Source organism: Archocentrus centrarchus, chromosome 20 (genome assembly GCF_007364275.1).
Source record: "Archocentrus centrarchus isolate MPI-CPG fArcCen1 chromosome 20, fArcCen1, whole genome shotgun sequence".
In the NCBI taxonomy this organism is placed as follows: domain Eukaryota; kingdom Metazoa; phylum Chordata; class Actinopteri; order Cichliformes; family Cichlidae; genus Archocentrus; species Archocentrus centrarchus.
The window spans coordinates 29,195,591-29,218,665 of NC_044365.1; the positions used below are offsets into that span (position 1 = coordinate 29,195,591).

General features: G+C 39.8%; 1 protein-coding gene across 1 annotated transcript in view; it reads right to left on the reverse strand.

Moving 5' to 3' along the window:
* The window catches only part of cntnap2a (contactin associated protein 2a), a 214,228-nt gene that overhangs the window by 159,329 nt on the left and 31,824 nt on the right, over positions 1-23,075 (reverse strand). Inside the window, exons 4-9 of the mRNA XM_030756212.1 lie at positions 21,757-21,904; positions 15,133-15,185; positions 14,271-14,421; positions 13,185-13,369; positions 4,996-5,139; positions 3,112-3,373 (exon numbers count right to left, since the gene is read on the reverse strand). Of these exons, the coding sequence (XP_030612072.1) occupies positions 3,112-3,373; positions 4,996-5,139; positions 13,185-13,369; positions 14,271-14,421; positions 15,133-15,185; positions 21,757-21,904 (943 nt within the window). The remainder of the gene's footprint in view (positions 1-3,111; positions 3,374-4,995; positions 5,140-13,184; positions 13,370-14,270; positions 14,422-15,132; positions 15,186-21,756; positions 21,905-23,075) is intronic.

Consider the following 23,075-nt stretch of genomic DNA (forward strand, 5'->3'; position numbering starts at 1 on the left):
AAGGCCAGATGGATTCATGTTTTCACATTGTTGATACCAAACTCTGACCCGACCATCTGACTGTCACAGCAGGAATTGAGACTCAACAGACCAGGCAACACTTTTCAATCACTAGGCTAGACAACTTTTCCCAGTCTTCTATTGTCCAAATTTGGTGAGCTTGAGTGAACTGTAGCCTCAACTTCCTGTTCTTAGCTGACAGCACTGGAACCTTGTGTGGTCTTCTGCTGTTGTAGCCCATCTGTTTCAGGAGTCAGCATAGATGTTCAGAGATGCTTTTCTGCATACAGTGGGAGTAATAATTATTTGATCCCCTGCTGAATTTGTAAGTTTGCTCTCTTCCAAAGAAACGAAATCTCTCATTTTTATAGTAGTTTATTTCTAAAAGAGCGAGACAGCATATCAACCAGTAATCCAGAAAAAAAAACACATTACATAAAAGCCCTTTAATTTGCATGCCACTGAGTGAAATAAGTATTTGATCCCCAAGCAAAACATGACTTAGTACTTGGTGGAGAAAACCTTGTTGGCAAGTAAGACATTTCTTGTAGTTGGTCACCAGATTTGCACGTGGCCCACTCTTCTTGAAACTCTCTAAATCCTTTAGGTTTCTTGGTTGCTGTTTGGCAACCTTCTACAGATTTTCTATAGGACTGTGGTCTAGAGACGGGTTAGTCCATTTCATGACCTTCATTGTTCTTCTTCTTTAGCCACTTTTTTGTTGCCTTAGCAGTATGTTTGGATCATTGTTATGCTGGAGGACCCATCCATTACCCATTTTCAGTGTTCTGGCTGAAGGAAGGAGGTTCTTGTCCACGATTTTATGGTACGTGGCCCCATCCATTGGCCCCGCAGTGCAATGAAGCTGTCCAGTACTCTTAGCAGAAAAACAGCCCCATAGCACAGTGTTTCCACCTCCATGCTCTGGAGATGGTGTTTTTTAAGTCATACTCAGCATTTCCCTTCCTCCAAACACGTCAAATTGAGTTGATGCCAAAGAGCTCTATTTTGGCTTCATCTGACCACGGCACTTTCTCCCAAGCCTTCTCTGAATCATTTAGATATTCACTGGTAAAGTTATGACAGACCTGTATATGTGCCTTCTCGAGCTGGGGACTTTGTGGGTGCAAGATTTCAGTCCATTGCAGTGTAGTGTGTTACCAATAGTGTTCTTGGTGACTGTGGTCCCAACTGCCTTCAGATCATTAACAAGCTCCTCCTGCATGATTTTGTATTGATCGACCACCTTTCTCACAACCATCCTCACCCCATGAGACAACATCTCGAGGGCAATTGATGGTCATTTTATATTTCTTCCATTTCCGAATGAAAGAAATATACAATCTTGTTAATCCACAGTCTTGTTCTGGATGTCATCTGACAGCTCTTTGCTCTTGCCCATAGTGGTGTAAAGGTTGGAATGGAAGAAACTATGTACAGGTGTGCTTTATACACATAACAATTTCAGATCAGGAGTATCTCTAATTGATTTATCCATTGATTGTAATCTGTGTGCCACATTGGACCACAGCCAGTCTGCAGGAGCCAGAATTTTTGCTGGGTTGAAGGGGATCAAATACTTATTTCACTCAATTGCATGCAAATCAGTTTATAATTTTATGTAATTTTTTTCTGGATTTTTGGAGAAAAAAAAAGAAATACTACTTATCTCATCTATTGGAAATAGTTATATGTCTGCATAAGCTGTCAGTTAACAGCTCCAAAAACAAATTATCCCCAGCGGGAAAAGAAAACTGGACGGTGTTTTGTCCGTAAGGAGTCTCTCTTTTCTCTCACTCGTTTTGCTCTTCAGTGTGTGCGTGTCTGCACGTCTCTCCCCAGTATATTTGCCATTAAGTGGGACTAAGCATTTCATTAAAAGTCTACTGAGCTCCCACTGTGTCATTGAAGCTAGAAGCCAGTTTGGCTTTCTTTCTTAGAGATACTAATAACAGAATCAAAGGAGGGAGCATGTGTTTGCATGTGCGAGCATGTGTTTGTGTGTCTATGTACTCTGGTAATGCTGATGTAATCGCAGGCTCAATCCCAATTAGCCTAGAGGGTAACTCTGTAATAATCCCTACCCCTGGGCATAATGGCCTATTAAAGCAGCAGTGGACAGAATAAATGAGTGTGTCTACAGATAGAGAGGGAGAAAGAAAGAGGGGGAAGGAAGAAATAAGAGTGAGGGAAGGCAAGAACAAGAGAGGCGGTCAGATAGGAGTAAAATAAATTGAATATAAAGAGCCACTGAAGACAGTATTGCAGCGAAAATGATTTGAAACCTTATTTTGTTTCTACCTTAACAATCAATTCCCACTTTATGTGCAGCAGCTTAAGAGGCACCAATTTTGCTTATTTTCAGCTCAATTTTATTCTTGGAATCGACAAGAGTATCTTTGAAAATCAGCATTTTAATCTTATTTTTAATCACCTTGTACTGGAACTTGGTGCTACCCCTCAATTCATCCTCTGACGTATTTTAGCATCCTCCTAAAACCCAAGCCAACTGACATACAGAGCCAAAAAGAAAAACTCAGTTTGAAACAGAGTGATTAGAACAGGAGGAAACCTGAGGATTACCCACACATACAAGCGTAATAACTCCACTGCTGCCATTACTGGACTGCATGTTGATGTTGTTGGGCTTAAGACCACATAAAGCAAGACCTCAGACTTCAGGATAGTGCTGGTTTAAACACTCCCAACATGCAGCAAAAAGTCAGATTTGCTTTTGTTCAAAGCTCCATGCATTTTACTTCAATCAACATTAATCATGCACATGAAATTTCATGGAAACATTTTTGTTTTTTGCTTCAGTGTCATCCTCATAGCGCAAAGAAGCCAATCAACACCCGAACTGGGAAACATATGAGCCAGCTGTGCTTGCGGTTTGCAAGCCTGTCAGCTGTGAGGTGGCAGGTATATCTACTCATCATCTACTCAATTTTTGTGAGAAAAAAAAAAATAAAAAATTTTATTAAATCTTATTTTGTTGTCAAAGTCACCAAGCCTTTAAAGTGACTTGTAATCAGATTTGACTGGTGATTCTATACAGTTTTTGTTTAAGTTGAGTGATATGATTTTATGTGCATCTGTAGTCAAACCCACCTGATGATAAATCGACGCGGTAGTTTCTGGCCGCCTTTGTCACATTGATATGAACTGCAACCTTGCCGTCCTCAAGAGAGATCTCCAGAGTGCCATCATCGAGATTACTGAACAGGAGGAGGCCGTCGGGGTTCCACGTACGAAACTGGAAGCCCACAGATACTGTGTTATGATTGGCTCGACCTGGCAGCTGCAGGAAACTGGTGGCATTGAAAAAGACTGGGAAGGTGTGGGTCTCCACACAGGTGAATGACAGGTTCCGCTGTTAGGAGACAGAATTAGAAAGAGGAAAGGTGAACGAAGATAGACAACAGGGCGTTAATTAGTTTTCAAACAGAGCCGCCAAAAACAAAGCTAATGCCTTTAATGGGGCTTGCCTGTGAAATAAATACCTCAAACACTTAAGGAAATCTTGTACTTATTCACCGCGCTTTTGTTGCTTTGAATCTAGCTTCAGCATGATTATAATTCGATTTTCGTCAATGAAGCTGGATTCACAGACTGATGAAGCTTGTACACACATTTTTTTTCTTCTAACTGAACCAGTCTTTGAAAATATAAATGACTTTTTTCTTTGTGTCTTTGGATTCTGGGAAGAAGCAGGAATACCTGGAGAAAAGCCATGCAGCAGGTAAAAATAGAATATGAGCCAAGATGACTGGGAGATTCAACTCAAGAAGCTTCCTGCTGTGAGTGACGGTGGTAGCTAATGCACCGCTGTGCCGAGAAACAGGGTTAAACAGTAACCTGGGTGAATTTTGTGTGCTGGAGAAAAACAAACACTATTGTGGAATTTAGGCACTAATTATCATTGAGTTTCTCCAACCTTGTGCTCTTAATCTAGTCATTAGCAAGCACACAGTATTGAGTTGCCGTACCAACTATAGATGATTCCTGATTGCATTTGTGTGTGTGTGTGCACGTGGGCGCGCGTATGTGTGTGTGTGTGTGTGTGTGTCTCTAAAACCTAAGAGCAGATCTGTTTTGATTAGAAATAAATGGCTGTGTGAAGTCATCAGAGAGAATTACAGTTGTGGTTTGAATGAACTTGATTAGTCCAACTATTTGTTTAATCAATTCAACAGGGATCAAAGAAGGTACACTGGCCATCCACTGAGTTATGACTCAGACTTTACAGTCGCTCATCAGTGATTTTTCAGCAGCTAATTTTTGGGATGGTAAGGCACTTGATGTGCTGAAGTTACATCCTGAGTGCATTTCATGAAAAGAAACACGACATTTAATGTGCCTCTCATATCATCAAGATATGTGGAAAACAAACTGTTTCACAGTCAGTGCAGTGAAATCCTGTCTTGGTGCTGTAGATCATAGTAAAATTGCAGCCATGATAACAACGGTTGCAAAGACAACAAGGACACACATGGAGGGGCCACTGACAGGTCAGTTGTATCTGATTAATTATGAATCTGTTAAAGTATTCTGGTTCAGTGAATAATCAGACCCACAGTTAGGTCAAATATGGAGTTAGTGGGACAATAATGAGCATGTTCAGTAGGCAGCTGCCTTTATTCATGCTACTCCAAAATGTTTAAATTGATGTTTTCCACATTTCCCTTAAGGCAGCACGGTGGTTTGCATGTTCTCCCCATGTCTGTGTGTCTCACCGGGAACTCTGGCTTCCTCCCACAGTCCAAAGACATGCAGTTAGTGGGACTGAAGGAGGAAGGTTAATTGGTGATGTTAAATTGCCCATAGGTGTGAATGGTTATCTGTCTCTCTGTGTTAGCCTTGTGTTAGACTTGGCGGCCTGTCCAGGATGTATGCTGCCTCTCACCCTATGGCAGCTGGGATAGGCTCCAGCTCCCAGGGACCCTGAATTGGATAAGTGGAAGAAAGGGAAAGATAGATGGACATTTCCCTTACAAAGCTGGAGGTGTCTAGCTTCTTTCGACGGGCGAGGTCTGTAATGTTGTCTCCATTGTAGTTGATGCTTTCCATGCAGCCTTTAAAGTTTTTCCTTCCTCCTCCCACTGGCTTCCCACTGTATGGCATCCCGCCAAAACTCAACTACAGAGAGACAGAGTAGAAAGACGTAAAAAGAGATGGAAAGTGGAAAAAAGCATGGCAAGAATTCCTTTAATTTTCCTTTAATAAGGCTTCTCCTCTGGGCTGCTTTATATGTAGTCACAGATAAATATAGCAGACAGTATAAATTCCAGTACTGTGCAGTTACATGACTTTTGTTCGTCATGCTTTGTGGTTCAGCACATTTGATTCTAAGGAAAATAATGATACTGCATTAAAATGCCGAGCCATAGCTGCAATATTACATCAATATTGCAAGAACTTTGTGTTAGATACAGTCCTTTAAATTGCGAGGGCTCAAAAGTAATTGGCTTGACACTTGGCTACTAAAGGTTTCTAAGGCAGTTGGTTGTCATTTCAGTGTTAGCTCATGCACAGAAGAGCTCACACATGGCTCAGCGTTAATTAAGAGTTGAGTTTTGACCTTTAGATTGACTCGATATAGAACCAGGTGACCACAGAAGTGCAAAAGATGAAACTTAAGCAGGGAAAGGAAGCAACAGAAAATGGCAAACAAGCAAAAGTCGATCACAAAATCATCTGCATAACATGCATAACATGTTAAAATGCTTGCCAGGATGTAAATGTTCGTTTGTTCCATTCCATCCTTCGTTCCTTCCTTCCTTCCTTCCTTCCTTCCCCCAGTGATCAAGAGACAATTTCATAACCAGAACCTTAGAGGACTGACCACAGCACAGAACTCTCTCTCTAGGAGTTCTATTGACTGATGAAACAAAAATAACCTCTAGCAAAATGATGGAAAGAGGAAAGTATGGAGGAAAAATAAAGCAAGAGGATATGACCCAAGGCCTAATTTCATCTATCAACCATAATGGTGGGTTTGTTATGGCTTGTGCATGGAAATGGAAAATTGGCATTTATTGATGATCAAAATGCACTGAATGAGTCCAGGACAACTGAACAAGACAATGATCATAAAACACATGGCCAAAGCAACCGAAGAACCTTTCAGTGTGCAGAGGTAGAATATCCTCCAGTCACTGAACTGATCAGGAAGGGTCCTGTCTAGAGTGGGGGTATGAAGTGGCACCAGCTCCCCCAAAATATATTTGCCTCTCCCTGCTGCCCCCATACCAATGCCATTAGACTTCAGTGCTGTTACTCTCACAGTGCCCAGCACCCGTGGATGAGGAAATGGCAGCCCCACAGGTGAAAATATATATGGATGGATGTGACTTCAGTGAAGGTCCAGTAATGCCTGTTGGTGAAGGACTTTGGCACTTGTTTACTGTAACACATTCTTTCACCCAGTAGTCACAGCATATTTAATAAAATGATTACTGTGACTTCATGTGTGTAGTATTTGTCCAATTAGTCTGGCCCTTCAGCTATCCCCACCACACGCCCACCATTATTATTGACTTATATTATTTGACCTGCTATACCACTCAAATTAAAGTGGATGCACTTGAATGCAGAAGCCATTATTTTAGTAGAAGTAGGGAAACAAAAAAAAAAAAAGTGCCACTGTACAAATACTGGTCAGGAGTGAATGTTTGGAAAATTGTTTAATTTTTCATTCAAGTTATCATGAATAGACAAACAACTTTTTATGATGACAAGAAAATAAGAATGCAAGGTTTGTTTGCGAGTCAAAGCTACTTCTATACCTAACTTTGTTTTTGAAATTTTGGTGACATTATGTTGTGTTAATGACCATTATCGCAGGGTAACTGATATATACTGTATATGAAATGCAACCACTAGACCAGTCGGAGAATGCATTAAAGGTAAAACACATGGTGTTTTTTTGGGGGAACAGCTGGGATTAGAGGAGAATTGAGGTGTGAAGATGAAGACTAATAAAGTGGCACCTGGTGGGAAACACTGAAGGACAGAGAACTGATGGAAATGTAAACTGGGTTCCTTATTTGTTCTACAGTTTTACATGTGCTCACTTATACACACAGCTCTGAACCCTGAAGGAAGCCAAGATGATGGAGGGCGGTGTGCAATTACCAGTCAATGTGTCTCTCTGTCTGTGTGCATGTGCACTGTTGCTTGTGCTGTGTGTATGTCTGTGGTGACGCTTCAATAGTCTTAGTAATTACTGCCAAGGGTAGACACAAATGCACCCGGATATTTAGTTTACAGCCTTAAATGAGAGCTGAGGAAACACAAACATAAACTTAGCACAAAAATAAGGAAATCTGTGTTTGGTTGATTATTTCTTTGTCGTAACGAAGCTTTTTGGCAATAAATCTGATACCGCTGGAAAGCCTGATTATTTCTCCTTAAATGGTGCCACATCTGTAAGGAAAAAGCAGTTGTGGGTTAAGCAGCAGAGTTCACTATGTGGGTTGCGCTCTTGCAAAACAGCTTATTCTGCTGTTGACTCTTGCTTGGTGTCATTTGTTGGATTGGATGACTGAAGTCTGAAGATGCAAGACATATTGGCAATTTAACAATTTACACATTTAACAAACAGGGGCCTCAGTAGCACGTGGAAGAACCCTACAGGGCCACAACAGCCTGACACCTCCTCATGCTGGTCATACACTGCTGTGGGTTGGCATCCAATTCTTCGACCAGAATTTGTTGCTTGTCAGCCAGTGTAGTTGTGTTGGTCACTTTGGCATGAACAGCACGCTCAAGCGTATCCCACAAGCGTTCAGTGGGGTTGAGGTCGGCCATTCCATCCTCTCTACTCTCAGATTCAAGAGGTAGTCTCTGATAAAGCCCGCTCTGTGGGGTTATCATCTTGGAGAATAGAATTTGGTCCCAGACTTGCCACTGGAATCTCATCTTGATATCTGTCTGCATTGAGATTGTACAGTGGCACCGCTACTTATGAAAACACCAGCAAGGAGAAAACACCAAAAATAGCACAGTAACCACAACAGAAGTAGGAAAAAAAACCAAAATCTCACAAAACAAAACAAATGTTTCCGGGAAGACACGAACGTGACAGAACTGCTGCACAAGTGACAGAAACCAAAACATGCCAAGGACTGCTGAGACACACTTAAAAGAAGAGGCAGATTCTTCAGTGTTGTGAGGGAGAAAAAGACGCAAGCTAGTGTGTGTTTTAATGGCATGATTCATGTTTGCTTTAGCCATTTACTGTTATTAGCATGTCGCTTCTGTTCCATCACGTCATTGTCTCCCCAGAAAAAAAATTTTTCTGTTCTGTTTTATTCAATTTTTGTTGTTTTTTTTTTTTTTTTCTTTTTCTATCTCCACGTGTGTTTTATTTAACTTCTGTTGTGTTTTGAGTGCTTTTGCAGTGTTTTTCTATTTGCTGGTGCTTTAGTAGGTTGCGGTGGATTTGATCTGTCAGGGCCACCGTAGGATTGCTTCCAATGATGACAAGCCTGATTGTCAGCACCTGGGGTACCAGAAGCTCAAAATAAGAGTCACTATCTAAATAAGATGTTTGGCATTGGCAGAGAAGATTTGGCAAGTTTTTCATGGACGTAACCCACATACTCAACTCTGCTGCTCAATCCACAAATGCATTTTCCTTACAAATTTAAGTGGAAATAAACAGGCTTTACAACAGTATCAGATTCTCTGTTACGTACAACAAAGAAATAATCAACCAAACACAAATTTACTTTCTTTTTGTGTGAAATGACACACACAAAGACACAAAATGGAGTGTGCAGACTAAATGTACTGAGCATAGTAGTGCACTTGACTAAAAGCTGGTCACAGTTCCATGATCTGTGGAGAGACTTAGTCAGGCGATAACATTGGTAGAATCTATTTAAGGTTCACCACAGACACACTACACACATGCACACAAAACCTCCTGGTACACCCTGTTGTATAGATTTCCCTCTAGATCCCTTAATTCAACAGCTTCAGTTTTAATTGGACTGTGGTTTGTCCTGCCCCATTTCTCAGTATCCTACTTAACACTGGAATAGATCAGGCATATCAGCAATACCTAGCAAAGGTCAAACACTTACACACAAACACATCAATATAAACACAAACACACACAGGCACACAGACATATCCTTAAAAAAAAAAAAAAAAAAGCAGCTGCACACATGCACGCTCATATTACAAATACATTTCTTACCCATATGTATCCCACAATCAATTTCCTGTTTTAGGTATTATTAGCTGAACTCATTGCATTTCATTAGCTAATGTTCTTTATGTCAATTTTATCGAGTAGCACGATAGCCGAGTGTAAAACCAATATCTAATTTCCTGTGTGGCTTTATTGTACTGTACTGACCACTTGTGATAAGGAATTTAAATGCGGTTGCAAATCAGTACAAAAAACTAACCAGCACAAGGGCAGAATGCAGCAATGTGAAGGGAAAAAAAATATGCTTACAACTGCTCACATTACGGTTTTCTGTGCAAAACGTCCGTCCTACACAAGGCACTTAAACCAGAATCATTAAGAAATAATTTAACTTAAAAATAAAAATATACAATGCCACAGCAGTTAATGAATAAAATGCTGCAAGCTAGTTCATGCAGGCAACTCAAGTCTGCTCTTTGCAAGATAAATGCAAAACAGCTTTTCTTTAAGGTTGGGTTTATTAGATGTGCAAGGAGAAAATATGGATAAAAGCTCCATTTTTGCATGCAGGTTGGTATTTATAGTCTACATACAAACATTAACATAAGTTAAGTATGGCCAAGTGATTTTGCTTCAGTTCTTAACTCAAATTTATAACTACAAACTAGACAATTATTTTGACTTAATCAAACACAAAGTGAAAATCCTTTTGGGGATTTTGGAGAGGTCTGCAATATCGTACACTGTTGTATATCCTGATGCAAACCGCACATAAACTGCATTTACATACCTTCTGGCTTTGTAGCACAGAAAATTTTGATCTTATTTAATAAACAGGGCTAAACTAATTAAATGAATTACTTCACTTTAATATTGCTTCTCTAAAGAATTAGGCAAACCAAGTGCACAGTTTGGCACTACACAGTGGAGCGACTATTGGCTAGATCAGGGGTGGGCAAACTTTTTGACTCGTGGGCCACAGAGGGTTCTAAAATTTGACAGAAGGGCCGGACCAGGAGCAGATGGATGGAGTGTTTTAGTAATTCACCTCATAAGAGAAAGAATAACATGGGATATGTAGAAAACGTGCTTTAATTTTAATAGAAAATTAACAAAAGCAATACAACAAAATATCTCTTCCAAGTCCCACAGTATTTCTTTATTGAAATGACTCTTAAAACACTGAAAATTCCATTAACAAAATACAGTTTAAAAAAAAAAATACTAACAGTTACCATTTTGAAGCATTTAAAGTTTTGATATCCTTCAGGATATTATCATCACTCTCCTCCTCAACATTTCAAAAATGGTTGGACATGCAGATCGAAACAGTGACAACATGCCAGTATGTGGCCATGTTAAATATATCTGGTGTGCATTGTTTATATTAAGAAGGCAGTGCACCTGCACACCACTTATGAGCACACCTTAACAGAAATGACATGTAACACGTAAATGCATGTTTAAGAGCAGAGAAACTTACTTTTGATTTCAGTGGGAACAGTGTTGTTGGTGTCCCTTTTTAACAAGCGCATCAAAGTCTGGAGTCAGTTTTGTTGTGGCGATTCTCAGGATGGATCTGAGGTGTTGGTCAGTCAAATTGGATCTGTGGCTGGCTTTGTTGAAGTTCATGACGCTGAACGTCTTTTCACACACATAGGTCGAGCCGAACAACGCCAGAATCTTCTGTGCCGTCCTCCGGAGGTTTGGAAACACCGCTTCATTAAGTGACGCATAAAAGTCATTCAGTTTAAGAGAGTTGAACTTCTTTTTCAAGACAGCATCAGCCTGAAGGTCTATCAGTTCCAGCTGCATCTCTTCTGGTGCTGTTTCGGGGTCTTGTGACAGGGGACAGGCCACCAACTGAAGTGACTTGTTAATTTTCTCAAAATCAACAAAGCGACGGCAGAATTCTTTGTGGAGCGCATCCAGTGTCTCGCTGTATTTCTTAACTTTTGCGCCAGCCTCCTCTTTCAGTGTAGCTAGTGTGGGGAAATGAGTGAATGACTCATTTAGGATTTGCTTGGAAAATAAAGCCAGTTTGGCTTTGAAGGCTTTCACGCTTGTGTACAGGTCATGCACAAACCGATCCTTCCCCTGTATGTTCACGTTCAGCTCATTCATGTGTGAAAATATATCCACAGCAAACGCAAAGTCACAAAGCCAGTTCTTGTTGCTCAGCTCAGGAAATTCGTCGGCCTTCCCCAGTAGCTCCAAAAATGCACCGATCTCCTCTTTGAGGTCCCACACTCGTTGAAGCACTTTTCCCAAGCTTAACCAGCGGACACGGGAGTGATAAAGTAGGTCATGGTGCTCTGCATCAGTTTCCTCCAAGAACGCGATGAACTGACGGTGCTGAAGTCCCCTTGCACGTATAAAGTTGACAAGTTTTACGATAGGATTCACAACATGATTCAGCTGTAATACAGATTTACATAGAGATTCCTGGTGGATGATGCAGTGAAGGAAAATAACATCCTGGTCAGGATTTTCTTCTTTCACTTTATCCTGGATTCTTCTCAGCAGGCCAACATTTTTCCCTGTTAAATTTGGAGATCCATCTGTGGTGACGTTGATAAGTTTACTCCAAGACAGCTTCGTATTTTCAATGACAGCAGACACTCGGCTATACAAGTCCTCCCCCCGTGTTTTTCCTTTCAGAGACTCCATTGTCAAAAAATCCTCTGTTATTTCAAAAGTATTGTTAATTCCTCGGATAAAAATGAGGAGCTGAGCAGTGTCATTTACATCGTTGCTTTCATCCAGAGCTAATGAATAAAACGTGAATGACTCCGCCGTTTTTTTTAAGTTGCTAGTTAGCTCTTCGTCTATCAGTTCCACACGGCGAGTCACTGTCTTGCGTGATAGACTGATTTTTTCAAACTTGTCTTTGGCCTCTGGACACAAGACACCTGCTGCCTCCACCATACATTCCTTTAAAAACTCCCCGTCAGACAGAGGCTTGCTGGCCTTTGCTAATTTGAATGATAGCATAAAACTGGCCTTGGTACTTGACTCTTGGATGGCACTTTGACGATGAAAAATACGTTATTGAGCTTGTAAATTAGCTATCAACCTCTGAGCAGTAGCTTCCCGTTCTTTCTCTGACTGCTTGCTAGCATAGTTAGCATGTTTTGTGGTAAAGTGACGGCTGATGTTAAACTCTTTAAAAACCTCCACAGTCTCTTTGCATATCAGGCATACAGCAGTAGATCTGTGTTCGGTAAAAAAATATTTAGTTGTCCACTCCTTATTAAACACTCGACATTCTCTGTCCACTTTTCTTTTTTTAGCTCCGCTCATCATTGCAGAAGTGTTGAGCTGTCAAAGAGGGAAAACGCTGAATAATGATGCGTTCATGCGGTGTCGGAATGATCGTAAAAATCACTTTCCTACTGGGAAAAACAACTCGGCAAGACGGGTCTTCCGACACCACTTGAATGCAGCGTAAGAGCGCACCTCAACAAAGGTCAGTGTGTCAGAGTATCCCATCTAGCGATAAACGCCACAATTGCAGGGAGAGTAAAACATTAACAAGGTTTACCATTATAATTGATTCAAATTCGGGGGGCCGGATTAAAAAGCTTAACGGGCCGCAGTTTGCCCACCCCTGGGCTAGATGAACAGGATACCTAACAGATGTTGAGCTCTTACAATTAACAAATATAGCTGGAGAACTAAGTACACTTCTGTTTGTTCTTTACATGGTATCCAGTCATCTGTATAATATGCAGCTGGTCTTGGCTGACATTATGTCACCATCTTAAATCAGCTCACATTTTAGACATTTGCTCCTACAAGTTGTTTTCATGCCAAAACAACCTTTGGATGTTCTGCTGTCAAATCATTTGGCTAGACTCTTGGAGCTTTGTTAGTACTATTAGGGCTGCAAGGGTGCCGATCTGACAGACTGAAGGAGATCAAGCATGCATTACAAATGTGTTTCTTCAGGTGGTCTGATTGAATCCCAACCCTCCTATGAGGTTGTCCCATCCCTTTCTTTTCCTCAGGTAAGACTCACCTCATAGTCTAAATCGAGGTGGTCAAACTCTCCATTTGTCCTGAAGTGCTGAGTGTGTCTGTCCAAGGTGAAGTTCACATTGCGACGGTAGCGTTCAATCACTACTGAATGCCAGTGATTGTCATCCAAGAGGCTCCCTGTGGTCACAGATGTATGACCCAGGATAGAGCCATACTGATTGCTGCCTGTAATAAACATACGATAAGCAGTAAACATGGGATACCTTAAAGAAAACAAATATTAATTAATAAAATGTGTAACAGCTGAATTTGGACCAGTGTGAATGCAAAATATGATGTGATTTTCTTTGAATGTGACTTCTCTGGTAAGGATTTGTCAGACTGGATATGGATATTTTAAGTGCTTCACAAAAGATAACCTGATACCTGCACACTCTGAATGGGTTTCCTAAATGTGCTTTGCTTACGTTTCCATTCCATATACTTACATACATAACCATGCAATTGATTTAAATTCATGGCATACAACCCATTTTGCAGTACATTACTTTTACATTTTTGCAAATCAAGTCCTTCATAAATAAAACAAATAAATGGCACAAATAGAAATTTGGGTGCTGTTTCAAATAAGATTTTTTTTTTTCTTGTCTGCAGAAAGACATCCTTGAAAGTTACACTTGGTGTTTTAGACACACTGCTGGTTAACAATGAATGATGTTTATCAGACGTTTGACTTTTGTTTACTGTATGAAGGGAGGAAAATTGTTCGTTAACATTTTAACTTTGCCACATCATGATATAATTTCAACAGACAAGGTTTGAATTTTAATTACAGAAGTTTTTTTTTTTAAATCAAGCCTGTACTGACCCAAAAAATCACAGTAAACAGAACACACGGGAAAGATCAGCGCTAGACTGCAGTAGCGTTTTAGACCTGTCACTTCTCATATTGTTTTGGACAGAGATTGATATAATTTTTAAAACATCCTTACATATTTAAATATCATAAAGTAAGACATTTCTGTAGCTGATACCTTGAGAGCTACATCCTAAACACTGTTGCAGAAGGATCACCATCAAGAGAAACTTGCGTTGTCCAACTCAGTGCCATTTATTTGTTACCCACCCAGGTTTATCTGCAGCAGCAGCTTGGCTTTACGAAGCTCCAGTGTGATATAGTCTCCCTGCTGGCCTTCCCCATGGAGAATCACACCCTCACTTTCTGACGTCTTAAACCTCAGTGCGATCACATCCTTAATGATCTTCATCTTCTTCACCTGTGTTAGCAAACACCAAAGACTTTGTGTGATTCTTTATAACACTGGAGGCTCATTTTATAATAATTCAAATCTTTTTACTTTAGAAACATTTATTTTGGCAACAAAACGAGAAAATCTTCACTGCCCAAGAATCTACATCAATTTATTTAGTGTCCATCATGATATATAGCTACCTAGTCTAAATATGCTGTATATCAACTAACAAGACTCCAGGATTTCTATACAGCCAATTAAAAAATGTTCTTTATGACGCAACTTTTGTTCCATTGACTTTATTTTGCAAATACCAGCTGAAATATGAGTGCAATAAAAGAGTTATTGGTGGAAAAGGCATCTACTCTATCTACTTACATTCATAAAATTCATACTGTTTGCTATGTCTGCTAGATATTTAGCTGTTGGGAGACAGAAAAAATTGTTGCATTTTGTCTTCATTTGGTGGTTATGGGGTGTTTTTCTGGGATGCATTTGTTACAAAATAACTATGTGCTCAATTCAGAATCTTGATGAGTTTACTTTTCAACGTTTATTAAAGGACAAAATGAATGTTTATCAGGTATAAGCTGCTGTAAGTATATATGACTACAACATACTACAATTAATTACTGGATCTAGCCTCCATGTAGTAGAATGATTGAGTCAGTATTGTTTTTTTTTATATTAAGGTTTAGTCAAAACTGTGAAATATTTAAGTAGCAATTTCAGTACCTTGAAACGATATGAGATTACACCCTGTCCATCAAAGTTGATGATGTCCGCCCCTAAAAGAGGAAGATGGAATTCAATGACAGGAAGAGAGAGAGAGTGTAAGAATGAATTAATTATAATATCGTTAAAAAAAACAAAAACCACACACAATGACACACACGCTCAATCCTAACAACAGTAACATGCTAATGATAGTTGAACATGTAAAATGGCCAAAATGAAAAATTAAATTATGTATTATATTGTAATCACAATTTCCGGCTTTAATATCTTTATATCAATGTGCAGGAGGAGGTATATTAAAATAACACCCAATATGCAAAGAATTATTTTTTACATGTCACAGTATGAAAAACACAGGTGTAATAACATTTAATTTAGCTGCCTCTCTCTATAACTCACTGATATGCTGTTTTTGCTTATTGGTACACTTCAAGTCTACAGAGTCAATGTTAACGTGTATGTGTATATATATATAATTATATGCTGTTTTTACATATTTTTTTAACTCCCATAAAGCTACACCTATGCAGTTGTTCTCGTTTTGGGACAATCAACATGAGCGGAGGTCTAATCAGAGAGAACTCAATGCATGTTTGTTGCTGTCATGTTAAACAAACTTATCTACTGATATGCTACATGTATGTATTATATCTACAAGTTACAGAGCCCAAAAAGGAGACAAGCAGCAGAGTGAGAGTGATTTCAGATCTTGAGCTGAGTAATAAAGAGTAGTGCTTGAGGCATCTCTTCAGTCTTACTATCATCATCCCAACTGTTCAAGTGGTTAGTGGAGAACACATATGCCGTGAGATTGGTTGGAGACTGTAGAAAAGAGGGATAACAGAGCTAGGGAAAGATTGGATCACCATAGATATGGGGATGATGATGCACAGTCACACTGCCCCTCAATCTTACATGATTTCTTTCTTTCTCACTTATATAAAACACACACATACGCAAGTATACCTAACATGCCTTTCATGATAAACAACTGAGCACGATAGAGGGAACTTGTATCTGTTCCCTTTGTTCCAACTTCAGTACCTCTGAAATGATCCCACGCTGTCTCGCTTTCAGCGTTTTTTTTCTTTGCTGCTTCACCCTATTCCGCTGTTCTCATTCTAGTCTCTCTCTTTCCAATTTCATCTTTCTCCATTATTCTCCTCTCTGCTCCACTTGTTATTTCGTTTGCTTCCGTCTATAGTTTCCACTCTTTCCTCAGTCATTTCATTTGGATTTTTATTCTGTCATATGTATGGTACAGGCAGTTATGGTATTTGACAGTTTTGAACAGTTTTATATTTTGTTATATATTGATATGTCATTAAATTATACAGGTGCATAAACACTACAAATGGGTCATTTTAACTGTTGGGAGTTGGTTATGATGCCCTAATTTATTATATATTACATAATTCGTTTTTGGTGGCTATAAATTAGATGATATTGTGTTTTTCAAATATATTATAGTCACATTATTTATTCATGTATTTATTATTTTTGTCCATCTGTAGATCCATTACTACTAGCCAACATGATGACATCATGATATACCATGAACCAGAACCTCATTTCTTGTAAGCAGTTGCAGAGGGAGGTGTTAGGGAGAGAGGAGCTGGGTTTAGTAGAGGGGTAGAGTTGGGTGTCATTCACATAACAATAAAACTTAATGCCATTTTTACAGACTATGCAGCCAAGGGGGAGGATTTAGATGATAAATAGGAGGGGTCCTAGGACAGAGCCTTGGTGAGGAGAGTGGGGAAAGTTGGGATATGAATGTTTTGAGTTGAACAAACTGAGAAAGGCCAGAGAGATCATATTAAACCAGTTGTGTCAGATATTCCTATAGGCCCAGTTTCCCATACAGGGATCATGTCTAATCCTGGACTAAATACTTTTTCCTGTTTTGGTCTTCATTGACTTTTTCCTTTTAGTCTAGGATCATGCTTAATCCATGACTGGGAAACAGGCTGATAGAAGCTAACTTGTGAATGAGGATGATGGGGGAGATTGTGTCAAATGCTAAACTCAAAACAAGGAGAATGAGAATGGAAAGTAGTCCAGTGTCAGTAGCCATGAGGAGGTCACTGGTGATTTTGACAAGAGCTGTTTCAGTGCCATGGAGGGGGTGAAAACCAGAGTGGAACTGTTCATAAAGATTGTTGATATGAAGTGATCATGATCCTGCAAAGCAACTGCTTTTTCAAGAATTTTGGAAAGGACAGGGAGATTTGAGATTGGACAAAGGTTATTGAAGTTATTGGGATCTGCACCAGTTTTCTTAAGGGAGGAATGAATGAATAATGGCAGTTATTAGAGAGGTCAGGGAATGAATGGAAGCTTTAACCAAAATTGTAGGGAGAGGCTCATACTGGCAATTGGATGGCTTTGATTTGTGGATAAGTTTAGATATGTCAGTGACTGGGGTAATTTTGAAGCTTGAAAGTTGGTAAGAGAGAGATTTGAAAATCTGAGAAGGGCGGCGTAGTTGAGATGTCAGGGGCTAAATGCTGGTGAATACTGTCAATCATTGCATTGAAAAAGGCCAGGTCTGTTCTGGTAACAACAAAGTGGCTTGCTTTTCATAAAACTGAAAACTAAATTTCATTTTAAACTACATTTCTGTCTGTTTTAATATTGTACGTCACATCTAACTTTATCCGCTGGTCAAATACAGATAATTGTTTTTGGCTGAGTTGTAATCAGATTATTTATCTGTAATGAAAGCAAGTTTTATTTGCAGCACTGTACATGCTTTTCCCATACACTGTAATGCAATACTGAGCCCAAAAGCCACAATGATGCTGTTTAAGCTGTTTATATGTTTCTACTGAGGCTTGTTCTAGAATTAGATACTATTCACAAGAAAATCTACATAAGTACATTTCTTAGCCTTAACAGATTATGATGGCAATACATCACACTGACAACAGATTTGGTCTTGTGGCATAAAAAAAGCCACAGGTTGAAGTCAGCTGTGAAAGAGATTGCATTTGTATGGAAAATTAAATTTGTACTCCCTGTTTCTGTCTGATTCTCCTTTCTCTCACATACTGGTTCTACTATTTACTGACTCATCTATGAAATAATTGATTTGCTGTTGATCCTATGTTAATCAAAATGGAAATGAGCATGTAAATTCTGCAGCACGGTGAATCATGACTCCTTTACAGCCTGTACCTCTGGCACATACACATCCACACACATGCCTACAGATGCTGCCTTTTATTGCATAGTCCTAGATGAGTCATAGTATGGCATTGCATTTAATTATCATACATTTTCAAAACCCAGAATTATAATTTACAAGCAACATATTTGGTGATTATGCTGGAAACACAACATCTATATTTATCTGCCTCCTTTTCCTCCCACTACTTCTCTTTTGTGCTTTCTGCTTTCATCCTCTTTTCTCTGCCTTGGCCCAACACTGTACTTGTCCCGTCTTTCATCATCGAGCTGGGAAGCAGGAAAACATTTACAAGAAGCTGATTCTACGGGAACTGGAGAGTCAGGGAGTGAAGGATGGGTAGATGAACAGACAAATGTATGAGTTCTCATTTTCTGACTGAATGCTGAAGAAAGAAGCAGTGACAGCATAATCATGAGGAACCACTGCAGGCTTCAAAACAAAGATGACAGACAACTTTGAAAGATGATGCACCTGACCAGGGGGAGAGTGTGTGTGTGCATGTGTGTGTGTGTGTGTGCGTGTGTGTGTGTAGGTGTGTTTCTCTCTTTCTGTGTTTCTGCTGATAGTTGAGCTGTAAGCATGTGTTTTCCTTTTTTAGCCTTTATCATATGGCTCCTAACAGATGCCACTGAGTGGTGGACAACATTCATATCTGTCAGAAACACAAACTCTCTGAGCTTATTTGGTGCTTCTTTTTTTTTTTTTTAAATAGTAGAGTTGTGTAGTGAAAGACTCAGTCACACTACAGTAAAAATAGGGTGACAACCTCCATGTGACCAGGCAAGTGATTGCATTGATTTTTTTTTGTCCTGTTGGGACTGATTGCAAGTATTATTGCAAGTAGTTGATGCAGCGACCAACTCCTCCCCAGAGTTTGAGTGTGCAGCATCCTCAACCTTTGGGCGACCAATTTTGGTCTGAAGGTGATTGCACAGATCACCTGGTGGGAAGCAACCCATCTCGGTCCAACTGGGTCAGACTGACTGCAGTCACTCGCCAACAGATCGGCGAAGGTTTGTAATTAATCATAATCTAATTTATAAACGCACACAGATTGCGCTAATGAGTGCAAACTGTCTCCTTCATTAAGTAATGATACAAACACACACGCCTGAATCACTCAGGTTTGTGGCAGGCAATTTACTGCAAATTGCACTAAATTTGACACCAAAAAGCACATCTTATTTTGCGCCTGCTGTGCGTGCATTAGTTGCTGCTAGGAGTGTTTATTTATTTGCAATGAGAGGGGGAAATGTTATCAGAATGAGTGTGTAATTGGCACAGCTGGAAGCTCGGAGCTGTGAGCACAGTGCCAAACTTTGGCGTTGTCCATTTGCTCTTTACTCAGTCCTCACTCTGAGTGTTTAGAGCTGAACAGAGATTTCAGGTGCATATGGAGGAACTCTCCTCTGGGTAAATCATGTGCTCCACCTGAGTCTCGCTCCTCAGGTCCACACACAGGCCTCAGCAATTTCTAACAGAAGAGTTCACCCTTCTTTCATAAACACATTGATTCTTCTTTAGCCTCCTCTCATTTATCTGAGCAGCCACACTGTTTTCAGAGAGAAACACAAGTGGCCATTTCAAAGGCAGGGAGATCTGAAGTTGAACCTCTATTGCATCATGAAAAATGCTTAACTAGCACAACCTAAAGCACTGCTTACATGCATATACACTCACCAGACAGTTTATTAGGTACAAATTGCTAGTACTGTGTTGGACCTGCTTTTCCCTTTAGATCTGGCTTAATTCTCCATTTTTACCCAGAGAACTGCCAATCCCAATGTGAAACAGTGAACTTGGATCAAGCCCAATTTACCAACTTTTTCTGTTGTCTAAAGTAAAGTGGTAACTCTTTTCTCACAGTGCTTGCAGGTATGGACTGCATAAGGTATGTTTCACATCCTGCTCAAAAACTCCCAGAACTGCTGGTGCTTGACAGCGAGCCCAATGTTATGTAAGCTATTGATTGTTGCTGCATTCCTAAATTTGAGAAATACATCTTGTTGAGTATTACTGGAAGACGATGCCTTAAACTGAATTTGGAAAAGTAGATGCAAATATTACTAAAAATTCATCTCGCCCCAGATCTATTAAAAATATATTTATCTACTTCATCATTTATGTAGAAACAAAGCCTAACCAATTCCATATTAGGATCACTGACACCACTGATGTGGGAGAAAATAGGTAGTAAACCACTAGTGATCGCAGTAAAAAAAAAACAAACAGCAAAAACTGAAAACAGTAGCAAAAAAATTAGTTGACTTTTGGAAGCATAAATGCTGTCACATGTATCATTGTGTTGTTATACATGTGTGGGGAGAAGAAATGTATTTAAACTTGAAGTGGCTTGAATGACTGTGTTACTCATGTTAAGAGTGCCTGTGCACACGCGCGCATCTGTATGTGTTATGTGTATGTGCAGCGCATCTTATGGTCCTTATCATAACTGTCCTGCTTTTCTGTTGACATGGGAAGGAAATGAAACAAGGGAAATATAATCAATGAGCCGAGGACTGACTGGAATACAATGCATGCCCTTGCATTCACACACATAAACACAGGTGCGCACACACACACATGCACAGGCACACACACACACACACACACATCCTCACTCACAAACACATCCACACATAGTGCAATCACATCTCCAGAATGAAAGATGTATGTGTGTCACTTATAACAGTAATTTATGCAGAGCCTTAATTGAAAATTGTTATCAGAATCAATTTGGCAGCCTTTAATAGGATGAGGGCAAAGAAGCTGCAAGAGAGCCAGTTCCCTGGATGATGCATTTGTTAGAAAGCGAGAGACAGTGTATGAGTGTTTGTGTATCTGTATATGTTCGTCAGTCTGCATCCGTGCTCTGCATATTTCGGAAAATTGATTTTATTTCAGCATGTATGTATCCTGGTAGGCTTTCATGCTGGGTCTGTGTTTAATACACATATAAAATTAGCTCCACTGTGTTCTCCACATGGATCCACAATTCTAAGTGATAATCTTACTTGCTAAAGGGTCAGCATGTTTAAAGGATATGTCAGTCTGTCTGTGAGGGTACTAGAAGTACATTTACTCATGAATACTAAAGTAACAGAGTGAATATATCTAGTTTCTTTGAACCACTGTTGTATCTGAGTTTTTCGATACGATTTATTCCAGCCCGACCAAGTGACTGTAAAGCAATTAATATGCAAATGAATGCCTCCACCTTTTGTTATTGTTCTGTCTAATAATGTGTGAAGATTCCAGGTGTTACAGGTGTTAGATTGGCTGTGTGTGTAAGAGAAATATAAAAGAGGCAGAAATAAAAGAGATCTTGCAGGTTCTCTCCAAACCTGTGTGTGTGTGTGTGTGTGTGTGTGTGTGTGTGTGTGTGTGTGTGTGTGTGTGTGTGTGTTAGTGTGTTAATCTCCACTCACAGTAGGAACATCCATAAACTTCTATTCGCAGACCAATCCGTCCCTCCTCGCTCCAGTCTAGCGGGATGAGCCTAAGGAAGCGAGCCACGATTCCCTGCTGGAGCTCATGGCGAACTGCACTCTCTGAGTTGGAGTTCCCGGAGAAAGCCTGTGAACACACACACACACACACACACACACACACACACACACACACACACACACACACACACACACACACACACACACAAATTAAATACATCAAAGCCACAAGCCTGAAGTCAAACAAGCAGCTTCAGGACTTAGAACAAGAATATTTGTTCCACTCACCACATCCTACCCTAAAGGTGCTCACTCACAAAAACATACAAAATAATTATGAGTCTACATATCTAATATGCCCACCACAGGACGGTGTAACTGTAGGGGATGTTAGGAGGAAATTACATATTGTATTCAGCTCCCTGCTCACATCAATTTATATCTAGGCTGATTTATGTGTCCTCAAAAAGTAATAGGGGTTTGTAACTGATGAGGTTTACATTTCTTTGCTATATTAGCACTTCGTTCCACGCAGCTATCTAAAAACAGTCTCTGAACAACAACAAACCAGTGTTCAAATGACAGAAGACCCCACAGAAGCTCGAGGCATCTTGAAAACCAAATAATGTCCAATTAACATTTTTAATGTTTCAGTGATGTCTAATTAAAATGTCTTATTTATTTGCAATTTTAAATGTCTGTGCACAGCTCCTGTGTGGCTCCAGTTCCATGGGTGAACATGTGCTGGTTGTTTTGTACCCATCATGGCTTGACAGCATGAACTGCTCTCCAATGTTTTGCTGTAAGCATAATTATTTGATGTCAGATTTCAATGACAGGCTACTGAAGTGCACCTCCTGACAGTGGATTTTTTTTTCTTTTCTTGCTGTTTTGATTTAGATATGACTGACTGGAGTCTTTACCACCCACTAAAAAAAAAATCTTATTTGCATGGAAAAGAGAAATGACACAAGGAAGGCATTCACTTCACCAAACAGCATAGAACAGCATTGGACAAATCAAAGAGGCACTCATTAAAATGATCTCCTCTTCTCACCCCATCTTTCTAGCGTTCTTTCCTCCTGCTTAGTTTCTCTTCCTTCAGTTGACCTGACGCATGATGGGGAGAACCTCTAACCGCCCACTAATCCACCTCACCACAGTCCCTGAACTATTTTCACTTCTGTGCATTCTCCTCTCCTCTCTGAAATAAACACACAACACAACCCTATTCCCCCATGCTTTTCTTTTACACACACATGCATAGAGCAGTTGGCACATACCACTGGGGAGAACCA